This window comes from Pinus tabuliformis, chromosome 1_1 (assembly GCF_031772625.1).
Source record: "Pinus tabuliformis cultivar Carrire ecotype Pingquan chromosome 1_1, CPIR1, whole genome shotgun sequence".
Classification (NCBI taxonomy): Eukaryota; Viridiplantae; Streptophyta; class Pinopsida; order Pinales; family Pinaceae; genus Pinus; species Pinus tabuliformis.
The window spans coordinates 900,419,045-900,437,911 of NC_142297.1; the positions used below are offsets into that span (position 1 = coordinate 900,419,045).

The 18,867-nt window shown below is 40.8% G+C and overlaps 1 protein-coding gene across 1 annotated transcript in view; it reads left to right on the forward strand.

Annotated features, from left to right (window-relative positions):
- Positions 1-18,386, forward strand: part of LOC149217317 (amino-acid permease BAT1 homolog) — a 136,210-nt gene extending 117,824 nt beyond the window's left edge. Inside the window, exons 4-7 of the mRNA XM_089392975.1 lie at positions 16,018-16,209; positions 16,663-16,968; positions 17,140-17,322; positions 17,605-18,386. Of these exons, the coding sequence (XP_089249101.1) occupies positions 16,018-16,209; positions 16,663-16,968; positions 17,140-17,322; positions 17,605-18,096 (1,173 nt within the window). The 3' untranslated portion in view covers positions 18,097-18,386. The remainder of the gene's footprint in view (positions 1-16,017; positions 16,210-16,662; positions 16,969-17,139; positions 17,323-17,604) is intronic.
- Positions 18,387-18,867: the final 481 nt, after the last annotated feature.

Below are 18,867 nucleotides of genomic sequence, written 5' to 3' on the forward strand. Positions count from 1 at the left end.
AGATGCGAGGGTGGTTTCAAAGGTTCTCAAGTACAACCCTCGACATTAGCAACAATTCCTCTGCCTACACTTTGGTGAGGATGCCACCTCATTCATGATAGTTTTGAACTTCATTTTTGCCTTTAGCTCTACTCACACCCAAGCATGAACTAGCTTTTCAACCTGGAAGCAAAAATTTATATTCCGCTGAGACATTTTGATATTGTCAAGGAATCCAATCTAGGCTTTTCTTCACATAAGTATTATCCTTAAAGGTTATGTCATACTTATAAAAGATTTAATTGATCTGGAGTTACGTTAGGCCCTTGTCAGGGCAAAACCTCCCAACTGTTCTCTTTCTCCACTGTCCAACATTCTTCCCCTAGATGAAATATTCATGACTAAGCCTACATTGCTTGATGAGAACATAGGTGTGACGGATGGACTTGGCCATATTGTATTTGAAAATGAGAGTCTAAAAGTGGCACTCATGTCTCTTCTATCAAACCCTTTGTTGTTTGCAAGCCAGACCCTTCATATTCCCCGTTCGAGTTAGTAGGGTAAAATCTATGTTTATGTTTATGGTGCATTTAATGTATCTCTGATTGATTTACTGTGTTAGTGTGGTGACTAAATTCCTGGTTCAAAGGAGCTTATTTCCTGTATAGAGCTCGCATTCTTGTTTAAACCATTTTGTTGATGAGTCACACCAGTATGTGTTAGTTTTTGGTAGCATCAGATGTGCTCTAGCCATGAAAATTGGTGGAGAGGCTAAGGCACATGAGTTCTAAAGAACCTAGAAACCGTTTGGTGAAATTCCATCCGGATTGTATTTTACTAAAAATTAATATTTTTAATGGAGTTCCTAAGTCTAAACTTAGGAAAATTAAAATACTAATGGGTATTAATCAAAATATGGGTGAGAATGATCTAGAAGGCGAATCAAGCCATGTTTTAATCTCAGCCACTGATTAGAGACTTAATCTCGGTCATTGAAGTCTCAACAAGAAAAGTATAAGGAGGCTTGGGGTTCATTTAGAAACACACACGAAGAGAACGAATTGATCTGGAGCTAGTTTTCTGGGGCTAGGAAGCTGAGAAATTCGATCTAGGTGATTAGTTGCAGCAAAGGGGCAGGGATACTTCAAGAATACTGACAGAGAGGTAGAGAGAAGCTAGTGGAGGCAGTGCAACAGCCAGGAGGACTGACGCCTGACCAATCTGGGCCCACATAGGCCTGACGCAAAGCTAGAAGGGCCAGCCCAAAAGCAGTAGCTGCCCTCCACACAGAAAGACGGAACCGTCGGGGAACTGCCGAAACAGCCGGGAAAGCTGACACAGTGGACAGAAGAGATAGCGCAGGGATGGCACAGAGCCTGAAAGGCTGATGTAGGGCCTACGCAGGGCCAGCGTAGAAGTAGCCGGGGTTAGCCAGTGTTGTTGCCAGATCAGCCGAAATCTGCCATGTAAAGTGAGGTAAAACTCCCTCAGTTTTTCCGCCATTGTATTTTCTTTGTCACTGGTTTGCCGAGAGGGCTACCAGCATTTGTATCTAGAATTACTGCTTAATAACAAAAAACCCTTAGAGTTGCTGCACCGATTTTCCCACATTGGGTTTTTCTGGGGAATATTTTGTTCAAAAATAACTGCGTCCTATGTATCTTATTCTTAGCTCAGTGTTTTGTTTCATGTAATCAAATTTAAAGTAGTGTAGGTTGGATAAGTACTTTGCTTCAGTATTCAGAGAATAACTTGATACTATATATTAAAATCAAGTAGGTGAAGTAGATTCAGATTTGTTGCAGTAGGGGTTCCTTGAGGATTACGAATTTTCACATGGTATCAGAGGATTGATGTTGAAACAGGAAGAGCAGATCTAGCGCGGAGCAGAGAGGCCAAAAGCTACACTTGGCAGCAATTCGAATCCCCTTTAAGTGATTACGCAGTCCTTGCCCGGAAGGAGAGACTTTGAGGAAATCTCTCTCTGAGAGAGTCAACAGAGAGGTACGATTTCCAGCTCATGAGTTTGCAGAGGCAGAGGAGTGACGCAGAGCCTCAGCGCAGTGCTTGAAGGACGCAGTTTTTGTCGGGGTAGAAATTCGTCGAAAAAGAGTGAAGACACATAGAAGGGGAATTTTCTCCTCAGAGAACTTTTTGCCAAAAAGTTCGAATTTCTCACTTGCTGGGCAGTTGAGCAATGACTAGAGGAGTCAGTTTGACAATTGGGTGAGATGGCATCGCATGGGCTCAGAGATTAGGATAGGTTGGAAGGAGCTTCCAACTATGTCATATGGAAGACCAGAATCTTAGTTGTTCTAGAGGAGTACGATCTTGAAGCCTATGTCAAGAGTGTTGTGGTTGTTCTTGCTGACAATGATCAAAAGAAGAAGTACAAGGCCGAGCAGGGGAAGGCGAAGAGGTTCATACTCGATGGAGTTCGAGATCATGTGGTCTCACACTTGCAGGGCAAAGATACAGCCCGAGAGATGTGGGAAGCTTTGTCTTCACTGTATGAAGGCTCTTCTGAACAATGGAAGATGTACTTAGAACAAAAGTTGCAGTGGACATTGATGCAGAAGGGAGAAGGAGTTAACTCCTATCTTCAACGTCTTTAGGACACCAGAGACTAGCTTGCTGCAGTGGGGTCTACTCCTCAGTCTACCGCGATGGTAAGGACGGCCCTGAATGGAGTCTCGGATGAATGGCAAGTCTTCGTCCAAAGTATATTGGGCAGGGAAAGACTACCTTCATGGGAGGAGATGTGGGCATCTCTTCAACAGGAGGAATTAAGGAGAGACCTAGTTAAGGTCAACCTTAATGGTAGCAATGTGAGTGGCATGAAGATCAAGGAGGAGGGGGAGAATGCGGCTCTAGCATCAAAGGGACAGCAAAAGCAGAAGCGGAAGAAGGACATTTCGAAGGTGAATGTTTCAAATGTGGCAAGATGGGCCACTTTGCATCCCAGTGTCCTTTGAAGCAAAAGGATAAAGATGAGAAACATGATCCTAAGGCTGCTCCAAAAAAGATTGACGAAGATGATTTTGTCATGAGTGCCCACGCATCTCCAGGAGGGAAATGAGGCGATATTGAACTGTAGTTGGGAGGACTACATGTGGGCAGGATCATTGAGGAGTCTACCTCTTGGATCAATTCCTTGCTACGGGAGCCTGAGATTCAGAAGTAGAGAGATGGACTTAGTGTCAGATGATGTAGTGGAATTTTGGAGACAGATGCAATAGTTGGAGACCAAAGACTGATCAGCGCAGAGCAAGGTTAGCAGCAGTGCAGTTGGCACAGTGCAGAAGTCAGCAATAGTGCAGAAGATTCAGAGGGTCAGAGACTAGAGCAGTCAGATTCCAACATTCATGGTATTATGCTGAACACAGTTAAGTTCAGTTAATTTTGGATGTTTTTCAATTGCTTCTCTCAGCAACTGAGTTACAATACAAATGCAATGTTGGCAGTGGCAGTGCTAGCAACATAGCAGATGCAACATTTGAGAGGGAGTTATAGTACAGATGCAACAGTGGTAGTGGCAGTGTCATGGGTAGCAGTACAGTTGCAACAGCAGCAAAGTGTTGGTGGCAGCAACAGTGTGGAAAGGAGGTGCTTTAGAGACAGAGCAACATGCAGTTGGACATTGTTGCTAGAGCACTTTCCTCGCTAAGAGAGAGTGCTAGTTTTTGGTAGCATTGGATGTGCTCTAGCCATGAAAATTGGTGGAGAGGCTAAGGCACATGAGTTTTAAAGAACACAGAAACCGTTTGTTGAAATTCCACACGGATTGTATTTTATTAAAATAATTAATATTTTTAATGGGGTTCCTAAGTCTAAACTTAGAAAAATTAAAATATTAATGGGTATTAATCAAAATATGGGTGAGAATGATCTAGAAGGCAGATCAAGTCATGTTTTAATCTTAGCCGTTGATTAGAGACTTAATCTCAGTCGTTGAAGTCTCAACGAGAAAAGTATAAGAAGGAGGCTTAGGGTTCATTTAGAAACACACACGGAGAGAACGAATTGATCTAGAGTTCGATTTCTGGGGCTAGGAAGTTGAGAAATTCGAACTAGGTGATCAGTTGCAGTAAAGGGGCAAGGACAGTTCAAGAACACTGACAGAGAGGTGGAGAGAAGCTAGTGGAGGCAGCACAACGGCCATGAGGACTGACGTTGGGCCAATCTGGGCCCACGCAGGCTTAACGCGGAGCCAGAAGGGCCAGTGCAGAAGCAATAGCTGACTCCACGCAGAAAGCCGGAACTATCGGGGAACTGCCGGAACAACCGGGAAAGCTGATGCAGTGGGCAGAAGAGACAGCGCAGGAATGACGCGGAGCTTGAAAGGCTGACGCAAAGCCTGAAAAGCTGATGCAGGGCCAACGCAGAAGTAGTTGGGGTTAGCCAGTTTTGTTGTCGGATCAGCCGAAATCTGTCGGGGGAAGTGAGGTAAAACTCACTTAGTTTTTCCGCCATTGTATTTTTTGTCACTGGTTTGTCGGGAGGGCTACCAACATTTGTATTCAGAATTACTGCTTAATAACAGAAAACCCTGAGAGTTGCTGCACCAATTTTCCCACATTGGGTTTTTCCGAGGACTATTTTGTCCAAAAATAACTGTGTCCTATGTATTTTTTTCTTTGCTAAGTTTTCTGTTTCATGTAATCAAATTTAAAGTGATGTAGGCTGCAGAAGTAATTTGCTTCAGTGTTCAGAGAATAACTTGATAATGTATATTAAAATCAAGTAGGTGAAGTAGAGATTCAGATTCGCTGCAATAGGGGTTCCTTGAGGATTAGGAATTTTCACAATATGTACCATTCTTAGTAACCCAATCAATTTGTCACCCATGAATTAAGCTTAGTATTTCATATAAGTTGTGTGTTGGGTTAAGCCAATGTCGAGCAGACCATGTGTCAAAAAATTGCACTATGATTTTGATAGTCTAGTGAAGCAACAACTAGGTGGAAAGGTATGAGTTGAGTTATGACATGGTATGTGTAGGTGAGTTGATCTAAGTGTCACTTTCACTATGTTTCTCTCACCTCTCTTCCAATTCCATCTCTCACCTTCTCCATTCCTATTCCTCGAATCCCATGTAGATAAAAGCGTCAAGGGAGGAAAGCTTGCAAGTATCTATGTTTTGAAATCACGAATCAAAGGAGGAATTCTGATGGTGAGGATATGGGTTTCCAAAAATAAAAATAAAAACCTAGAGTATCAATTTCTCATAAGTCTTGGTCACATTTGAACATAGCTCTGTCATCCACTTGCAACACACTAGGAAACAAGTAAGTGCGCAGTCTCGGTGGATTGAAATTGATGAGTGTGTCGGTGACAGAAACACTTCCTCAACACGTTAATGCATTTCTTCTTTCCAATAGGGGATTCCATGCAAGATTTGTTAGCTGGTGGCAGAGTGCCTTGAGCCACTAAAATTCCTAGTATTTTAGGGGTTATGTGTTTTAATGCTCCTTACCTACTTTAAGTTTAACCATTATCTCACTGTCATGTCTTGAATATCCCAATGTATCATGAGGGTATATACATATATATCAATATCCTAAAACCTACATTGTTGCATCTTCACTTGCCACTGCTTGTTGCTCAACATGTAGACATTAGGCATTGTTTTGCTGCTTTTGGCTGTGTTGAACCCCATTTTTTCCTGAGATTTGTTTACACAAAAGGATATATACATCATGTTGGATGTGTCAATGGGGTAGAGTCAGATTCACATCCAAGTATCAAGATAACAAGAACATTTATAACTGCAGCAAGACAAGATAGTATTCAAGAGGAAGAATTTGTTTTTCATATAAACACTAGATAGACCAACTTAACTACATCTGAAAGTTAGATAAATCATTTATTTAAATTAAAGTATAAACTTCATTCGAGGTGGTGTAAAACAACTAGCAGCAACCCAGTCCTGAAGACCACATGAAGAGAAAATGTCAATTGGCCATTCAACTTGGTTTATTCATTTTATCCAACAATTAGCAAACATATTAACATATACAAAGTTCAAACTTCAAATTTTCAACAAACAAAGAGTCCTCTCTTCCATATTATTAATGTTGAAATGTTGTTTATAGTGGTGCAAAAAGAGAGGCTACTGCCTAGTTCCAAACTTACCCCAACAAACCAATGATTTTTCCAAAACATAATATTTTTGGTTCGGGGTTTCTATCAAACACTTTGCAGACATTCTTAAGAAACTTCAAGGCAACAAAACTTTAACCATTAAGAGACCACCATTTTATAATGAGCTTGTTGCCCCTCCTTGGGAGTTCAAAAATCCATTTAAATACCCATGCAGATAATCACATTTCAGTGTGGCTCTATTTTTGACAAGAGAAAAAAGCAATGGTAGAAGAGACCATCCTTCAGTGCCTATGGTTTTATGATATACATGCATCTATTTTCCAACAAACAAGTAAACAAAGCAAAAGAGAGCGAATAAAAAGGATGTCCAATGCCGAGAAATACCTATGAATCTTTGATCATTGGAACTTGGAACTCTGACTAGATTTGTGCTACAGAGGAATACCCTATTACTCTTTCGCAGTTGCAAAAATGGTTCTTTGGTAGTTCCCCAGTTAGATGAGATGAAAACACTAGTAGGAAAACCTGCCATTATGATTGCTGACCTAGAAAAATGGCATTGCAACAACCTCCAGGCTCCATTATGTTTTATTTATTGTTGCAACCACTGCTCCTGACTCTTGAGTCCTACTAATGTCGCCTACTTAGTAGCATACTCTAGACTCTATACCTAGAGAACAAGACGGACTGGCGGTCTGTTGAAAATTTGCAAGGAGGCTAGGACACATGTATTCCAGAATACCCAAAAATCGTTTTGGGAAATTCCACCCGGAGACGGTTTTATTAAAATAATTAATTATTTTTAATGGATGCCTAAGTCTAAACTTAGGAATTAAAATAATTAAAGAGTGTTAATAAAACTGGGTGTGAATCTTCTAGAAAAAGACGCAGATCAAGTCAATATGATCTGAGCCATTGATTAGAATTTAATCTGGGTCGTTGATTACTCAACGATATAAGGACTTTGATGGACATTTGGAAGATACAACGAGTGAGATCAAGAGATTGATTTCTCAAGAGAGCAGCGAGCAGTTGCTAGAGAATCGATTGAGGAGATTTCTTGCAGTGAGAGTAGGGATAGTTTCCGAAGGGAAGTTTTCCTAGGCCGGAGAGTATAAGGCAGAGAGTGCAGAAAGACGTCCAGAGAGGCTGATGCAGGGCCACGTAGAGCTACATTGTGGCAACACAAAACTTCAGAGGGAGATCGAAATTTTGCTAATGAACAGTCAAGATTTAGTGCCAGAGTCGAGGTGTGAGACCGGGAAGCCAAAGAATTGAAGTTTCCAACCAGTAGAAGATTAGAAGGAGGTCCAGCGCAGTCCTAGCTGCAATGATGCAAAACTACGCAGAGGCAGCACAAAGGCTCATCTCCAGCGCAGATCAGTGTCGATTCTTCTAGCGACAGGGTGAGATCAACTCACTATTTTTTTGCCCAATTTCTCTCTGTATCGGATAGCCAATTGGCATCCAACAAATTGTATTCAGAAAACTACTACTTAATAATACAAACCCTCAACTACTGCACCGGTTTTCCTGAATTGAGTTTTTCCAGGGACATTTGTCCAAAAATAACGGTGTCATGTGTTATGTATTTCTTTCTTGCTCAGTTTCTTATCTCTGCATTTAATTGAATTGGTGAAGGTTGCAATGTATTAGTTTCAGTATTTGTTGTAGGATGCAGTAAATAATTTGTTCTGTAATTTAACAAATAGAAGAAACTTAATCAATTGCTGCAGTAGAAATTTGGGTCTCCAAATTTTCACATGAGTGAATTGATGTGTTGTTCGGCACCTCCGCAATGGTCTCAAGGATACTGGTTGGCCTCCCAAAGGGGTGGGCTGAGGGGACAACGAAGGTCTCATTGTTCTACTATCTGAAATACTCTGAAACTTAGCTTGTCACTTGTTGCTCCGATCAGTTGGATTGACCTGAAAGTATGATTTGATCGTCCAAATTGTCCTCGAGTGAGGTTGGGGGTATGTAGGATTTGAGATATGTGTTTGAATCTCTCTGATGAAAAGGGTTAGGCAGGATACCAGAAGAAGGTAGAGAGGGATCCTCATGAATCTCTATAGAGGTAGTGGTAGCACCCTCTGATCTCGTAGTATAGGGGGCACCTAAAAATGAGGTGTTGCTTTGTCTCTAGCTCCTGAAGGTGACACACCTGGCAGATCCTATCAAATCTTGGTATATGGTGGTCAGTATTCACTTGGAGTTGATGAGAACCAACTTGAAGCTGGCCCAAAGGGATCCTGAGTGAGTGCATCCAATGTTTGCACGTGTATGGGGGGTAGACGATGATGCCATCTTGTAACTCTAGGAAATGCTCAAGGTAGAAGGACATCTTCGGGCCCAGGCCCATCCGGGGGGGGGGGGGGAGTCCACATGACCTGGATGTACAATTTGTAGATATCCTCTCTAATGGACTAATTCGGTACTTGTCTGGGGCACACGAGATGGCTCAAGCAACAAGAGAGAATCTGAAGGGGGGAAGATGCTATGGGTAGATGGCCAATGTCTGGAGAAATCGAGAAACATATGAGAACCAACCTCGTGTCCAACCTAAGGGATGAGTCGAAGTGAGGGCCACCAAGGAACAAAGTGCAAGGTAGCGGTATTGGTCTCTCTCAACAGTTGAATCTCTGAAAGATTTGACTTTCTGGAGGAAAGAAACCAAGAAAAAGATGACATCAAGGCGGAAGGGATGGGCACCAAACTCTACCTGAATAATGGGCTATAGGACTATGTGTTTTCATCGGATGATATGCCTAAGAAGCAAGGTTTGGACTCTCTCCATATGGGCCTAATCTGTCTATACCAAGCTTGGCCCCCAGATCTCAGAGCCATAGAGGATCGTGGGTCCAGTAATAGCGTCCATGACGTAGAGTTTAGATGAGGTGTCCTAAAACTGACTCTGGAAGCATTGTCTCTCGAAGAAAAAAATTATTATGAAAATAAATTCAAAGGAGATTTTTCATCATCAAGATCTAGCCTCTTAATTATACAATACAGATGGATATTGATTGGTGTTTCTTGTCAAATGTAAAATGGTAGAAACTATTGCCATTGTGGATGTGGATTGCATTTAACCAGGAAAAGTAAAATTATATGCCTAACATCTCTGTAGCCAATGTGATTCACGATCCCTCACCTACACCTTTTAGTACAAATTTTGTGTGCATGTTTTGTGGTAGGATAAAACAATTGAGCATGTCATTTGGAGATGATCGTCTGCCAAGAATTTTTTGGCATGGTTTCAAGGAAAATTTAAGTATTTTTTTACTCTGCTTTCTTGGAAAGGTCCTCTTACCCATGTATATGTGAAATTTCCTTAATTGAAACAACTGGATTTAATTTTCTATCTACTAGAGATTATTTGTCTTCAAAAATTTAACTATAGAAAATAATGATTAAATCACTACTGCAATTTTCATAAATAATAAAAGGAGCTGAGAAATGATGCATACATACAAAATAATTGACACCGATATTTTTGGACAATTTGTCCCTAGAAAACCCAATTCTGCAGATGAGGGTTTTATTATTAATTCTTCGGCAAAATTGAGAAATACAATCAGCTTGCCTCTCACTAGAAAAGCTCCAACATACAATATCTCCACTGGAAAAATCGATCTGGAAACCCAAGTTTCCTTTTGCAAAAACAAATCGGCCTCCAAAGTGCAATTCACACTCCCTGCCTGCTACACGCACTAGCTATTTTGGAAATGTGTATGACCCTATCTGGAACTTGCATTGCCTCTAGAAATTAGTTCCAGCAATGATCTTTGCCTCTTGCAATTCACTTGAGCAACTTGCACCTCCTCTGACACCTGTCTCCAGCAACTAGGAAAACTTCCCTCCGGAAACTATCCCTAACCCTCACTACAAGAAATCTCCTGGATCGATTCTCTAGCAACTGTTGCGGTGCCCCCTCTAAGAAATCTGATCTCTTGATCTCTCTCCGATGTATTTTCCAAATGCCCATCGAAGTCCTCCTTATAATCCTCTAGTTGAGTAATCAACGGCCCAGATTAGATTCTAATCAACGACTCAAATTATTTGGACTCGATCTCTGTCTTCTTCTAGAAGTTTCACCCTCAGTTTGATTAATACCCTTTAATTATTTTAATTTCCTAAGTTTAGACTTAGGCATCCATTTAAAATAATTAATTATTTTAATAAAAATGTCTCCGGGTGGAATTTCCCAAAACGATTTCTGGGTATTGTGGAATAGATGTGTCCTAGTCTCCCTGCAAATTTTGAGGCTTAGACCACATCCGATGCTACCATAAATCAACAACTCGCAGCCAGAGCATTAGAGGGATTAGTTCCATATGGTTCCCAAGAAGGGTGCACACCCCCCCCCGGACGAACTCCTCCCTAGACCCAGCAAAACAACGATAGACTTATCCAAAGCTTCTTTCCTTTGCCCTCGAATGCTAGGAGTATCCATCACTCCTACATCCCCCCAAGATCGTGCAGCCAGACACCTTGTTGGATCCAGAGAACTCCGATAAAGAGTCAATGTCACTATCGCTCCCCACATCGTCAGCTATTAGACTTGGGCAGTCTTGACATCATCGACCTCTAGCCTTGTGCGAAAATTCCGAAAACCGGAACCCATTGCAGGAACTAGAAATTATTCTCCTAATTGTTATTTTAATTTAACAATTTATTTATTGTTTTCTACAGAAAGTACTGAATAACTCACACTACAACCTACACAAATAAAATCGCGGAAGAATAAACGCTGGAAGAAATGCTAGCACACACACATAAAAATAACACGGTTATTTTTGGACAAAAGTCCCCAGAAAACCCCCAACTTGGGAAAATCGGTGTAGCAGCTGATGGTTTTAATATTAAGCAGCAGTGAAATATTTTGAGTACAAATGGATGCCGAAATTGGCAATCCTACAGAGAAAAACTGGCAAGAAAAATAAGTGACGAAATTGCCTCACTCCACAGGGAAATTTGGGCTCTTACCTCAGCTCAAATTGAGTCATCCAAACTAGCTTTGTGCGGTTACTACGTCACCCTAGCGCAGTGACTTCTACACTCAGTTCGAACAAGCTACTCCTCAAGCCGTTTGGTCTATTGCTGTCTGGGAAAATGTCTCTCCTGCCCTTTGGAACCTCTGTCCAGCTTCTGGGACTGAAACTTGACTTTCCCCAGCAGATACGAAATTACCTCTAGAGGCCACTGCGTCAGCCTCACTGTGGCTCACTTGCCTCTCTACAAATGCACTCACTGGATCTGGAATCCTTCCTCCAACTTTACTGTCTCTGCCCCTCTCTCACTGCTTCGATCTCACTAGCTCTGTCTTTGAAAAATCGATCTGCTTATGAAATCAAACTGTTCAAGTTTCTTCTCCAAGTGCCCATCGACTTCTTATAATCATCTGTTGGGACTCCAATGGCCAAGATTAAATCTTAATCGATGGCTAGTATTAACTTGAAGTCGATCCATGTGAGTTTCTAGATCATTCACGTCTTGACTTAATTAATATTGATTAATTAACCATATTCCCTAAGTTTAGACTTAGGAAATATTTAAAAACTGGCTAATAGTCTAATTAAGTCATTTCTAGGTGGAATTTCCAGAAACGATTTATGGGTTTTGGAGGTCTCCTGTATTCTAGCCTCTCCACAAAATTTCGTGGCTAGAACACATACAAAAACTAACACTACCTCTTAGTGAGGAATGTGTTCTAGTGCTCTACTGCACATCTTGTAGCAGCACCCTGTCTTTACATCATCTCCTGTCACACTGCTGATGTCTGGTTGTTTTTGCCCACCAACTACTGCACAACTCTGATATACATTGCATCTATGCTGCTGCTGACCCTGATAAACTATTGCCAACACTGCATCTGCACTGCAACTCCCTCTCATCTGTTGTTGTTGCAACTGCAACAACTGCAACTGAAAAGAATCCTAAATACTAAATCAATTGTGATCAGTATGATGCATCTGTCTCCCAAGTCCTGATTGCTACTAGCTACTGCACTATCTACAGAAGACTCTACGCTACTGTTGACTCCGCATTGTGCCAACTACAATGCTGCCAACCCTGCACTGCGCTCCCCAGCATCTGAATGTTGCTAGACTGCAACTGTCACTTGGCCTCTGACTGCATCTACTGCCATTGATCCATCCTGCTACTAAATGTTGTGGGTCCCCATGAAAGGTATTGATCCAGGAGATCGACTTCTCAAGGATCCTGCCCATCTGTAGCACTCTGGGGCTACAAAACCAAGTCTCCCCACCTCACTCCTTGGAGGTATATCAGCGAACATAGCGAAGTCTTCCTCCATCTTACTACACTCCCCAGCATCTGACTGCTGCTAGACTGCAACTGTCACTTGGCCTCTGACTGCATCTACTGCCACTGATCCATCCTGCTACTGAATATTGTGGGCCCCCGTGACAAGGTATTGATCTAGGAGGTGCACTTCTCAATGATCCTGCCCATCTATAGCACTCTGGGTCTACAAAACCAAGTCTCCCCACCTCACTCCTAGAGGTATATTAGCGAACATAACGAAGTCTTCCTCCATCTTAGAGGATAGCCTATCGATCTCTACAGAAGTTGCTTGTTGGTCCTTCTTCTCCTCCTTGTCCTTCTTCCTAAGAGGACACTAGGTACTATAGTGACCAAGCTCACCACATCTAAAGCACTTGACCTTAAATAGGTCCTTCTTCTTCTTTCTTTGCTTCCCCTGTCCTTGACTAGGACCCTTAGATGCGAGGGCCACATTCTCCTCCTCCTTCACCTGCTTCGATCCGCTACTGCCACTAATGGAGCTCTTCAATAGAGCTCGTCTCAACTCCTCCTGTTGCAAATCGGCCCACATCTTGTCCCACCTTGGCAAGGTATCTGTGCCCAGTATACTTTGGACGAATACCTACCACTCCTTTGAGACAACACTGTTTAGTGCCAACCACACTATCTCTATGGGTTGAGGCGCTACCACAACAACTAACAACTGGTCTTGGACCTCGTGAATCCTAGTGAGGAAGGAGTATATGCCTTCCCCCTTTTACATCTGGATGAGCCTCAGCTTCTCCTCTAAGTACATCTTCCGCTGCTCAAAAGTTCCCTAGTACAAGGTGGAAAGTGTATCCCACATCTCTTTGGTTGTTCCCTTGGCCGCTATATGTGATACAACATGATCCCGGACACCATCTAGGATCAATCTCTTTGGTCGTGTCATCTCCTTTTTGTACTCCTTCAGTTGATCTACATCCTGGGGTACTACTACCACTGCATCAATATAAAGTTTCAGGCCATATTCATCTAGAAGGAAGGACATCCTTGCCTTCCAGATGACATAGTTGGAAGCTCCATCCACCCTATCCTAATCTCGAAGTGCAGTCGTGGCCATCTCAACAAATGTCCAAAATCTCCTCTTCCCCTCTGCTCAGTGGTTGTTCAACTATTCGCACTTCCTTCTGGAATGAGAAAATCTACCCACAACGACTGCTAATCTACAAGGAAAATCGAACTTCTTGAGACTAGTATTTCCCTGAGGAAAATTTTCCCTCAGTGTGTGCTCTTCTTCCTTCCACCCGACACTAGCTCTTCTCTAGCGAACTACTGCATCTAGCTAGATATCTGCTCTACGAAAATACTGGGTTGCTCCCTCTGCCTCTAGAATCACTCGATTTGGAGAGATCGAGTTTTTTGTCCCTCACTCAGAAAAATCGAATCTCCTCAAGTAACTCGGCCTCTCGGCAAAGTGACTGCGCTGCCTCTGGAGTTTCGATCTGTTGCTCACACTAAACAGTGAAACTCCTTCTATCTTCACTACTAAGCACTCCAATTGATCAACTGCGCTCTGATACCATATGAAAATTCCGAAAACCAGAACCTATCACAGCAACTGGAAATTATTCTCCTAATTGTTATTTTAATTTAACAATTTATTTATTGTTTGCTACAACAAATACTGAATAACTCACATTGCAACCTACACAAATAAAATTGCGGAAGAATAAATGTTGGAAGAAATGCTAGCACACACATAAAAATAACACAGTTATTTTTGGACAAAAGTCCCCAAAAAAACCCAACTTGGGAAAACTGGTGCAGCAGCTGAGGGTTTTAATATTAAGCAGCATTGAAATATTTTGAGTACAACTGGATGGCGAAATTCGGGCTCTGACCTCAGCTCAAATTGAGTCATCCAAACTGGCTCTGCGCAGCTACTGCGTCACCCTAGCGCTGTCACTTCTGCACTCAGTTTGAACCAGCTTCTCCTCAAGCCGTCTGGTCTGCTATTGTCTGGGAAAATGTCTCTCCTGCCCTTCGAAACCTCTGTCCAGCTTCTGGCATTGAAACTCGGCTTTCCCCAGCAGATACGAAATTGCCTCTAGAGGCTACTATGCTGCTCTACGTCAGTCTCACAGTGGCTCACTTGCCTCTCTACAAATGCACTCACCGGATCTGGAATCCTTCCTCTAGCTTCACTGTCTCTGCCCCTCTCTCACTGCTTCGATCTCACTAGTTATCTCTCCGACAACTGACTGTTGATACTTTGGAAGTCGATCTGCTTATGAAATCAAACTGCTCAAGTGTCTTCTCCAAGTGCCCATCGACTTCTTCTTATAATCCTCTGTTGAGTCTCCAACGGCCAAGATTAAATCTTAATCGATGGTTAGGATAAAATTGAAATCGATCTGTGTGAGTTTCTAAATCATTCATGCCTTGACTTAATAAATACTGATTAATTAACCATATTCCTTAAGTTTAGACTTAGGAAATATTTAAAAACTAGCTAATAATATAATTAAGTCATTTCTAGGCGGAATTTCCAAAAACGATTTTTGGGTTTTGGATATCTCCTGTATTCTAGCCTCTCCACAAAATTTCGTGGCTAGAACACATCCGATAATACAAAAACTAACACCCTGGACTTATTCACTTAGTCTTCTACATCACCAAGGATCTTTGATCCAATTATATACATGTTTTTGAGGTTGTCCTATTATTTTGTCATTTACTTCATAAAATCCTAGATTTCGCTTTGGCATTTTCAAGGAGTTGCGTTTGCACTCCCACATTGTATTCATATTGGATGTATGCTTCAGTCCCATTGACCTACTTTTGTTGTCATTCGTTGGACATTAAGAAAATTATCTTATCTTATAGAACGTTATTTTCAGATAAATATAAACTTACTAAATTAGTCGATTCATTACAATGTGGGTGGATGGTAGTAATGCCATGTAATCATTTGTCATCTCATGACATATGATAAAGCAGATGTACCAGTGACCTCGCCATATGATTTTGCGGAACCAGATAATCACTATCAACATTTGAATAACATTTTAACAAAATTGATTAACCAGCACTAGAAAAAGCAGCCCACGACTATAACTGATCTAAATCCCATTGGAATTTCCAAAAACTGAATAGCTGGCATGTTACAGACTTATTCCAAAGTTACAAGAAAATCTAAGAAACCTCTCTCACAAAATCATATTCCCTCCGAACCATTAGGACATTTGTGCAACAACTTCTGAAGTATTCAAAATCCTGAACCATTTTAGAAACCATCAAAATCATCTTGATAAACCTTGAATGTGACATAGAAGCCCTCAAATTTGTACCAGATTCTGTCCCAACCATCTCAAACCATGAAACCCTTATCATAGACTTTACACAGACATAATCGGTAACACCAGAGTTACCATGATTTCATCTCAACCTGCTGTTCTTTTCTTACAAGCATTATGTTTCTGCAATTTATAAAAAGGTCTTTACTAATAAAAGAGATCTATTAAGAAAAGAAATTTATTGAATTAAACAACTGTTTTTAAGGAACATGAAAGACTAGATGTAATTATGGGGCATAGGAGTCTATATGAACTGTAGCAACAGAGATTAAATGTGGTGGAAATGACTGGGTTTTCACTTGTTTGTCAGGCTTTCGCTGGATCACAAGTCATGCAGAGTATTATCTTATTGAGCACTGGGACACATCGAGGTGGAGGTTATATGGCTACACGTGGAGTCTTTCTGGCCATGTACATAGGGCTTACAGTTATATGGGCATTTCTAAACACATTTTCTTTGAATGTGATTGCTTTCCTCGATATCATCTCAATTTGGTGGCAGGTATTGGATCATTTTCATTGGTATCTTATTGATAAATTGAGTGACAATGATAAGATTGTCACGTAAATTTTATTTGAGACGTTGATGTTAGATAAGGTTTCTCGAGTCTTTATTTGTTCGAAAAACTTAACTGAAGTAAATATGAAATTTGCTTCTCCATTATGTAGTAAGTTTGTTTTTTTCTTCCCAACTTGATGATTGTAGTGATTTTCATGGGTTTAAAAGTCTGGACAATTTGACAAATTGTTTTTGATGTTCGGATTGATGGACATGCCTTGATTTTCTATCGATAAAACATAAAAAATATTTTGCCAAAGCAACCATTCCATGCTTTGGATAAACCATGTTCCATCAGACGTGTCTGCTCTTCCAGTTGTATGGCATTGCTTTATGCAAACATTGATTCCTCAAATATGCATTTTCATATTCCTTCTGGTATTGATTGGCATGTAGGTCATTGGAGGAGCAGTTCTTATTGTGATGCTTCCATTAGTTGCAAACAGTACTCAATCTGCATCATATGTATTCTCACACTTTGAGACATCTCCTGGTTTGACCGGAATACATAGCAAGGCATATGCTATAATTCTTTCTTTCATTGTCAGTCAGTATTCTCTATATGGTTATGATGTTGCAGCACATCTGACAGAAGAAACAAAAGGTGCAGAAATCAATGGTCCAATTGCCATACTCTTGAGTCTAGGAATTATATCAGTTTTTGGATGGGCCGTCATTTTAGCTCTTACTTTTAGCATTCAGGTAAATGTGGTTATAGGACATTAGACAATGGTACATTCCAAGTTATTAGTAAATTCCAAGATTCTCATCTCAATATATTGTACATTATTTTATGATATTTTTACAATATTTGACAAGTTGGCAAACGTTCCAATCTTAGGTTTGAGTATTTGGTCTTCTTACTCGTAACAGGACTTCACACACCTATATGATCAACAAAATGAAACAGCTGGCAGCTTTGTACCCGCACAGATTCTATATGATGCGTTTCATGGGCGGTATCAAAGTTCCAGCGGTGCAATAGTTCTGCTCTTTGTTATTTGGGGTTCTTTCTTCTTTGCTGGCCTTTCAGTCACAACAAGTGCTGCACGAGTGGTATATAACTTATCTTCAATAGTAACTTTCTTTCTGTTAGGAAAATGATTTGTTTTTGCTTAAGATACATATGCCTAACTTAATACTGTTAGGTTTGGGAATCATTCCATAGGTTTGTATTGCATGTGCACCCCGTTCCTGATAGTATTATTTTTTATAGAATTTATGACTCTGACAGAGGATTTTGCATCCTTTTTCTTGTGGTGCCTATCCTTGGGGAACTGAAAATTGTGAAGAGCGTAAAATAAAAAGTCTAGAATACCTGACTAGCAATGATTGCAGATTTATGCTTTTTCTCGAGATGGAGGCATTCCCTTTGCAAGGATTTGGCGTAAAGTACATCCAAAGTACCAGGTTCCTGCAAATGCTGTATGGTTGTGTGCAATTTTATGCATACTGCTAGGCCTTCCCATCTTGAAGATAGACACGTTATTCACAGCTATCACTTCAATCAGTACCATAGGCTGGGTTGGTGGGTATGCTGTTCCTATATTTGCCAGAATGATTATGCCAAAGGAGAATTTTAAGCCGGGGCCTTTCTACCTGGGGCGTGCTAGCCGCCCTATATGTCTGATAGCATTCTTGTGGATATGTTACACCTGTTCAGCGTTCCTGTTGCCAACAGCATATCCACTTACATGGAATACACTTAATTATGCACCTATTGCAATAGGTGCAGCATTGGGAGTGATAACGCTTTGGTGGCTGGTAGATGCAAGAAAGTGGTTCAAAGGTCCTGTAAGGAACATTGTGATGCAACAAGACAAAGTTTAGCAAAGGCTAAGGAGTAAGGCTAATATAATTATTGCTTTCAAAGCTAATTTAATTCAAGCAACTTATGGTTTTCGTTTTTTTGCATTTCAAAAGCCTGTGATCATGTGATTATCTTAACACTAGCCATAAGGCTCTTCATATGGTCTTGTATTCATATTTTGTTCATCAATAATATTCCAAACATTCAGTTCGAGCTTTTGCTAGTGGCAGAAGATGTTTCAGCTCAACCTATGCCTGTCTGGAAGAATTATAGGAGTTATTATGGTTCCAAGCTTGTCGATATTGGATGATTTATTCTATCCTGTCATTGTATTTATCAGTTTATGTTCATAAAGCTCCATTCTTGTGTATTATTCCCTCGTTGTGACAGAGATTCCGGACCGCTTGTAGAAAAGTTATTATCATTACAAAATCTGTTGCAGAATTTGAAAAATCTGAATTTATTTTAAAAGAACGCAGCAGCACACATCATTGTCATCTCGAGATTGATTCAATTCTGAAGGCACTTCTCAAGAGAGCAAAGAGCCTTAATAGACATAGACTCTATTTATATAATTGCAGGATAGGCAGTTTCCCCGAAATGCAAATCACTTCTTTACTAGTAACCTCCTCTTGTAGAACGTTTTAGTATTTAATGGCATCAATGATGCTATCATCCTAAGTTCTAACATAATGATGACATCAGCTTGCTGACTCATTAGTACTGTTGACTCAGAATCACGCACGGCAACTTATGCCACTTAAATCTACATAAAAAATAATCATCGCACT